This window comes from Patella vulgata, chromosome 7 (genome assembly GCF_932274485.2).
Source record: "Patella vulgata chromosome 7, xgPatVulg1.2, whole genome shotgun sequence".
NCBI classification, from domain to species: domain Eukaryota; kingdom Metazoa; phylum Mollusca; class Gastropoda; family Patellidae; genus Patella; species Patella vulgata.
In genome coordinates this window covers 67,591,527-67,599,862 of record NC_065885.2, presented here as the reverse complement: position 1 = coordinate 67,599,862, position 8,336 = coordinate 67,591,527, and the positions used below count along the sequence as shown (strand labels likewise).

Sequence of the window (8,336 nt, the reverse complement as noted above, 5' to 3'; positions counted from 1 at the left end):
GACCAGAACAGTAGGACGTTAAACTCCATTTCATTTCATTTCTAGGGCAAACTCCAGACCTCCTGGTTAGCGATCCACTGAAGTAACCACGACAACTACCTAAAATATTGATTAATATAAAGTGCATATAAAACCCCTTAAAGGGACAATAACACTCTTGCTGACTTGACAGCTCCAAAAAATAAATAATAGCCGGTTTCTAAGTACTAGATGTTTAAGTGTCCTACCTGTTGTGTAAATTATCCATTAAATCCTATTTTACTTGTCCAGAGGGTTCTAAAATATTTTTAAATCCAAGTCACATTTGAAAAGGTTTACGTTAGGCTTTTCAAATCATTTAGTTGAATTTTTCCAATTTTTTAAATTAGGTGTGTTAAGATGAAATTTGTATCACCAATTAATTGGAATATTGTAAAATAGTACAATTTGTTGACCAGAATAAAGATTGGGACATATTATTCAGTTACAACAAGAGTGGTATTGAGCCTTTAAGCAAGGCGCATATATAATCTTTTAAAACATGTACATTCTCCAGGACGTGCAACAGAATGCCCTCATCAGGAATCAGATCCTGATTGTCCCCAGGCATGGAATTGATGCACCTCTATTGAGTGAGCCCAAGGGAATACCGCACAACTAAGTCAGTAGGTATATAGTATATTTAAACTCACAGGGCAAAAAAATCTAGGCGTCCCTAGATATATACGAAGAGTGACACAGTACACCACATTTTTACACTAGGATACAGGCCTGGAAATAACGGTTTTAGATGTACCTGACATTTTCATTTTAGTGCCAGACATGTATTAATAATATCAATAAATAAGTCAAATCAGTGTCGGACAAAATGACAGGCAACAGAGGTTTTGTGCCTGACAAAGCCTGAATCTGTGCCTGACATTGTCTGTTACAGGTGCCTTATTTCCAGGCTTGCTTGGATACATCCATAAACAGGTTTCTAACAATATAACAAACAAAAATATTAATACTTTTAAAAATATAACATTTATTATAATATTTATTTATTTTATCTCATAAGTGATATTTTATATATTACCAATAAACAAAATAATATATATTAAACTATATAATTTTAGAACATAAATAATCATTTAACGTCCTGATGCGTCATTTTAGCGCAATAGGAATCATTTGCAAACTACAGGATGGTGAAAGGTGATTGATAGTCCAAAAATTACAAAGATATGTGGAATAGAAATTTGATCGCTCTATGCAGCTGCCTACTGGCCATGCAATAAGTTCGCCGCCATTTTGTTATCACCGAAAATTTAATGATAGACTTATTTAAATCAGATTAAATCCAAGCCGCGATATTATCTAGCGTTAGTATTTTGATTTTGTTTTCTTAAAGATACATTATGGGAGATTAGATAAAGAGTTGGCAGTTCTCGCTATAATAGTTAAAAACAAGATAATGTAAAGGGAATTTGCTGAAAATTTTAGTCAAATTGATTCATTATAAACCGATAATTAAGTAATTGAAATTTTGGCCTAGCCTCAGTCATAATTTCTAAAGTATGTACAATAAAAAGCATAGTCTCGATCATCCATTTCATGATTAAATTATGAATGGAAGTCCGAGCAGCAAATGGGATCATAATCTAGTAAATATCGCAGGCTAGCGATGCCATCGAGAGTTGATTAATATCTAATTAATAATTTAGATAATATTTCAGGCCTAAAGAAAGACCTGCAATAGGCAGATTTAGCTCTTGCATAATGTATGTTTAATAAAATGTTAAATAATCGATCTTAGTACATACTGACTTGGACTATCCGTGAGAAAATTGATATTTTAGCAACACATGCGCATCGTTACTTTAAAAGGGAAAATTGTACAAAGAAAAGGAAGAAAAACACATAAATTGTAAACAGGAGACAGAGCAAACTAAACACAAACTAGGTCATTTCAGGACTAACATATGGTTCAAATTTATTTCAATAAATTGCATGCCCGTAGGGGTCTTTAGCAGTGGGAGTCAACCAGAGGACCTTTAGAAAAGCCACGATGTTGGAAAGGGACCCTATTCCTTGTAACGAAGAAGCAGGAATTTGTAACGACGCCACTTGACTCAATGACAGACCTTATGATGTATATCGCACCCGACCCCCACATGGTAAACAACATAACTCTTTTGGAAACAGGTTAGCAAACCAACGTCTTACTCACTGCGTATCCGTGGCTCCAGGAAATAAAATGAAAGGTTGTTTAACATCTTACTTCCACGTTGGCTAAGTGGGTAAGACGCTGTTTTTCTAGCCTGGAGGTTGGGTGTTCGATCAGGATTTTACGACGAGGTTTCCCCTTGTCAGTGGTGCAGGACGGAGGGCCTGGCAAGGACAGCTGTCTAGTCATTCGTATGGGACAAAAAAAACGAGGTCCTGTGTATACATTGGCATGTACTAAAAGATCCCTTGGCAGTTGGAATTCGAAATAAAAGTAGGCCATAGTGTCGCTGCCCGGGGCAAAATTTTCCTCATAGCACACTGTATGGCGCATGACCGTCTTTATTAACCCAGTCGGAGCAGAACAGTAGGACGTTAAACCCCCATTTCATTACATTTCACTTTAATGAAGGGTTCTTATACCGAACACAAATTTAACAATTCTGTGGCTCCCTTCTTGCTTCCACGAAGGATGAGCAACAGATAAAACAAATTAACAAACAGAAATAAATATTCAACAACAAAAAAGATGTCCTAATTCTTCAAGTGGGTGCAGAGCCCAGCTTAACTGGAGCGGGGCTCTGGGCCTAACTAGAATCGAGGGGGCCCTAACGCAACGAAAAGATTAGTTCATATCCTTTTGAACGGCACGCATGCGTAACACACAATTAAACGGTCTGTAATACAAGAATAATTACATATCTGATCACATACAAAATCAATTCAGTTCCGAGTGGCATACAAGTCTATGGAACTTCACAGAGAAGGTTAAGGGATAGCTCAGTCTCCGCCCTCGCGCCGCTAGATAGATTACCGTGAAACTTTCATCTGGAATTTGAATTTTTTTCTTTTTGTCATGAATCGAGGGGCCCACTAAACCGCGGCGCCCTGGGCCTGGGACCCTCAGGCCCATGCCTAAGCTGGGCTTTGAGTGAGTGTGTTCTTGGATCAGAAAAATCAATTTAAATGGCTTGATTATTGATACATATAATTATTTGTGGATGTTCCCCCAGGTTGATGTTGTTCGGTAGTATATGGGCTATCGGTTACAGGTGGACGTTGCTGGGTAGTATATGGGCTATCAGTTACAGGTGGAAGTTGCTGGGTAGTATATGGGCTATCAGTTACAGGTGGACGTTGCTGGGTAGTATATGGGCTATCAGTTACAGGTGGACGTTGTTGAGTATAATATGGACTATCAGCTACGCGTTGATGTTGTTGGTCAATACCTGTATATGGGCTATTAGTTACAGGTGGATGTTGTTGGGCAATACCTGTATATGGACTATTAGTTACCGGATAATTTGGATTAAAACAATTTTCAGGGTTCTGTTGGTAGAAATTGGTTGGCGGGTTAAAAGATCTGTCATTTATGTTCAGCTGCGGAGTGTAGATGTGAGAACCCTGGGAAGAGTTGTTATATGTTTCACCTGGAAAAGGATTAACGACTGGCGGTTTCTGGTCTTGATGAATATAGGCAGAGGGTGGATATTGTGAATAATTGGTTAGAGGGGCTCCGTGAAGGTACTGATTCAAGGTACCTGTATTGGGACTCATAACAGAAGTAGCTTGAGGATCAAACATATTATGACCAAAAGCCTCTGAAGAACCTCTTTGACCTTGATGACTGTTTATAGGGGGTTGATAATCAGTCGTTTGAGACCCTGGAGGTGATTGGAAACTCCTTTGATTGACATTTGGTGAATAACCCAGCCCTTGTTTCATTTCATGAACATGTGGCGTAGGAAGGTTTTGGTGAAGTGGACTTGACATCGGAATCGGAATTAAACCATAAACAGAAGGCTTCACATCCGTGCCTGTAATTTGTGGGTTTTTCATCTTCATGTCATTAGTAGAACTATTTTCTGCATCGGGCCGCGAACTATTTTCTGTGTCGGGACACAAAATGTTTACTGCGTTTAGATGCAAACTATTTTCTACATCTGGACACGAACTACTTTCTGTGATTGGTTGAGAACTATTTTCAGATATTTTAAGATCACCAACTGTGTCTTTCTGATCTTCCATGTCTTGTTCCGTCTGCTTCTCTAGAAGGGCAACTCGTTCTTTTAAAGCCTCTAGATCTGATTGCTCACTTTCTTTCGTCTCTCCCTTTTTTTTATTTGCTGCTTTTCTTTTTGGTCCTTTCTTGGTTTTCTCCTCCTTAAATTTCTAAAATATAAAAGCAAACTAAGTTTCTCCTTTATACATGTATTACATAAACGTGAAGTTTGGTTATTGACAAAGAGCGGGAGAGTAAATGGGTTTAACTTCTGTTCAACACAAACTCTAATTGAAATACAGATCTTTTGTTTCGGTTTTTTTTTATACATTCGATGACCTTCCGGTTGTAGTGGAAGATCGCGTCAGGGGTCATACGAACAGCTTTTGACCCTATGACGTCAGACATTTGATTAACCAATCAGCATTAATGTTTCTAGTGTGATACCCAGTTACCCACAGTTCCGTGCACCGCACGCCAAGAACTCACTGTAACAGACCATTTCATTGGCTAATGCCTCACATCAACCAGTTATATAACAACTCTTCCAGGATCTAGTCAGTAAAGACAAGTACACGTAAAACGAAATTTTGAACAATAAAAAACAAAATGAAACAGGATCTGTGTTTTAATCAGATTGACACAAACTAGGTCATTTCAGATTGACACAAACTAGGTCATTTCAGATTGACACAAACTAGGTCATTTCAGAGTGACACAAACTAGGTCATTTCAGAGTGACACAAACTAGGTCATTTCAGATTGACACAAACTAGGTCATTTCAGATTGACACAAACTAGGTCATTTCAGATTGACACAAACTAGGTCATTTCAGATTGACACAAACTAGGTCATTTCAGATTGACACAAACTAGGTCATTTCGGATTGACACAAACTAGGTCATTTCAGATTGACACAAACTAGGTCATTTCAGAACTATCTCTTGATTTAATTTTATTTCAGCTGTGGGAGGAAATCAGAGGACCCATATGATTTAAATAAAAACAAATTACTGTATGTAATTCCTCAGGATCAGGTACTAATTAATCAAACATACATGTACTCTCATTTAAATCCCAAGGGATCAGGTATTGGTCAATCAAACAAACCCTCAACGGGGCTCAATGTATCAGATACATGATCATAGGTCATTTTAAAGCATCAACAAACTTTTAAAGATGCATTATGTAAGATTTCTGATTTAGAAAGGGTTAGGGTTAGGGATATTAAAGATCTATTATGTAAGATTTAGATCAAGACCTGACAGTTCTTCATCTATAATAGTTTAAAAATAGTTAATGAAAAATGAATATATTGCAATTTCAGTCAAATTACTTCATTCTGGGTAATATTTACCCCCACGCGACACAAACTAGGTCATTTCGGGACTAACAAATGGTTCAATTTTATTTCAATAATTCGCTTGCGCGTAGGGCTCTTAAGCAGTGGGAGGAAATTTGAGGACCCAGAGAAAATGCACAAGGTTAGACAGGCGACCCTTCTCCTAGTCACGTACATGTATATCCGGGGAATCGATGCCATGCCAGTTGACTCAATGACAGACCTAATGATACAGCGTGCATGTGCTAACCATTCGATCATCCAACCCTCCATAATTCATATAACATTTAAAGCCAAAAGAAAGACTTGCAATAGGCAGATTTAGCTCTTTAAGTGAAAAAAAACATATTTCCAATCAAACTTTCAATTTTCTTACCACTTCTTTCAGTTTTTCAGGATATTGTTTTTTTGCAGACGCACTCCTAGATTTGCCGTCTGTTTTAGCTTTGCGGCCTGGTTTCCCTTTACGACCCTGTAATAGTATTTTTTCTGCTTCGTAGTCCCGTTTCTGATTTTCTTTAAATATACCATGTTTTTTCAGATGCCAGTTGAGAGCTGTTCTTTGTCGACAACGATAGTCACAGTGCTCACACTTTAGCGGTTTTTCGTCCGAGTGAATTCGCAGATGAACTAACAGATGTTTGTGTGCGTAAAAAGTCTTCGTGCAGCCGGGCCAAGTACAGCTGATGGACCGTAATTTTAAATGAACCATATTGATATGTTCTTGCCGTACTCTTTTAGATTTAAACGTCAACTGGCAGTCTTCATGCGTGCAAACAAGATTCCTCAACCCAAGATGTTCGCTGTCGTAGTGTTTTTTCATCCTCTGTACCGACACGTATGAACGATTGCAGCCTTTGAACTTACATTTGACCGTTTTTTTCATGTGGCTAAAACTATGATTCTTTAACTCCTTCTGTTGAAAAAAACATCTCCCGCAGGTCTCACAGACATGATTCTTGACCGGGGGTTCCCCTATCTGATGATCCTTGTAAACGTGAACGCAAAGATCCTCATTTCTTCCGAACATCTGTGCGCAGACGTGACACATGTGTGGATATTTACAATATTTTGGTCCCGGATGTTCCTTCTTCATGTGTTCTCGCATGGATTTATACGTCTTCGTACTGAACATACATTCTGTGCAGTTATGCTCCTCAACATGAAAAACTTTAAAATGATGAGCACGTCCATGTTCTGTTTTGTGTCTTCCATCACACTCCGTACACACGAAGGGATAATTATGTTCTCTAACATGACATTCGGCTTCGCGTTCCGAATCAAATTTTTCCAGACATTTTGAACACATATATTGGTATTCGAAACTCTCTACGCACTTGTGGACGACGGCGTCGTCAGCCAATAATCGAGCTTTCTTTTCCTCTGCATCGCTGTCCACTTCTGCATCCCAGTCTTCGGAAAAATTATCGTCACTCACACTGTCCTCTATTTCCTCTGACGATGGACTCCAATCGGAATCTTTAACAACGCGTTCTTCGACCCGGAGTTTCTGAACAAGCCCCTCGTCGTACTTGACAGGATCAAAGTCATCATCACTTCCCGAAGCATCCTTTGCTTCTGATTCCGAAGCTGAGCCAATATCCAAATAAAGGCTGTAATTTTTTTTAATACCCCGGGTCTGTCGCCCACTTCTTCTCCTTGGTTCGTCCTTTGGAGAATTCTCATTTTCATTCTTTACCTCTTCTTCAGATTCCATAATGCTGTTGTATTTTTATTATTTTCTTGGTTAACTACTGAAATAGAAACAAAATGGGTTATAAATACATGTAGAAGCCTGGACAGGGGACCTAGCTACGACCTACTCTTATTATGAATCCCAACAGTCAGAGAAAACCGACAAAGTTGGAAATGAAATGAAGTTTAACGTCCTGCATGTAGCCTACTGTTCTGCGCTCCGACTGGGCTAATGAAGACAAGCCTACTCCATAGTCACTATAGATATTATAGAAATGGAAATGAAATGGGGGTTTAATGTCCAACTGTTCTCCGCTCCGACTGGGCTAATGATGACGGGACAAGGTTAAAAGTATTCATAAACTGTATATGACTCTAAGGTCATCATGCTTTAATCTTTGTAAGAGTGATAACATCTTTAAAGTCATATACACCAAGAGAACCAACAGCTAAACTAAAAAAAAATAACTATAATGCTGGCAACTCCAGTGATGGCGAGATCTATTTTCCGAGGCTAAATGCATAATTTGTCATGGTCGTCGGGATGTATACCTAAACAGGGTTACGGCATGTGATTTATAATTGTTGCTGAGGATTGTGGGTTAATTTTTACGGTAAGGTTAGGGTTAGGGCTAGCCTTGTTTACATGTAAATCTCGTAATTAAGAAATTTAGCCTTGTAAAATTGATCTAAAAAAAATACATAGGTACACACTCCTACTCTTTTACTTTTACCATTGAAAGTTTCGTTAAAAATAAATAATATTTGCTGTTTATCTAACGACTCTAGATATTTTCAGTGTCAATTTATTCTAGCAACAATTTCATTAAGCTACCCCTTTAAGACGATTTCATAAACAAACGAGCTCGGTTCTATTTTTAGGTCACGCCATTGTAAGTAGAAAATGGCCGGCGATCAGTAGACGAATTTTGCATTCTGAGCAATTTAAAGACAAACAACGCCGTTTGACAGTGCAATGCCTAAAGGAAATGGAATCAAATGCCTATTAATAAAACACTAACCACTTTAAGTTTTAAAGTTTTCAAACGTTCCCAATGAACGCAAATAATGCAATCAACACCGCTGTCATTACGTAACATCCAAATTCC

General features: G+C 38.2%; 1 protein-coding gene across 1 annotated transcript; it reads right to left on the bottom strand.

Moving 5' to 3' along the window:
- Positions 1-982: 982 nt before the first annotated feature.
- LOC126827796 (zinc finger and BTB domain-containing protein 41) lies at positions 983-8,336 on the bottom strand. Its single transcript, XM_050557335.2, has 3 exons — positions 8,250-8,336; positions 5,909-7,286; positions 983-4,359 (listed from the first exon to the last, which is right to left on the bottom strand). The coding sequence occupies exons 2-3, from the start codon at positions 7,247-7,249 to the stop codon at positions 3,163-3,165; spliced, it is 2,538 nt and encodes an 845-aa protein (XP_050413292.1). The 5' UTR covers positions 7,250-7,286; positions 8,250-8,336; the 3' UTR covers positions 983-3,162.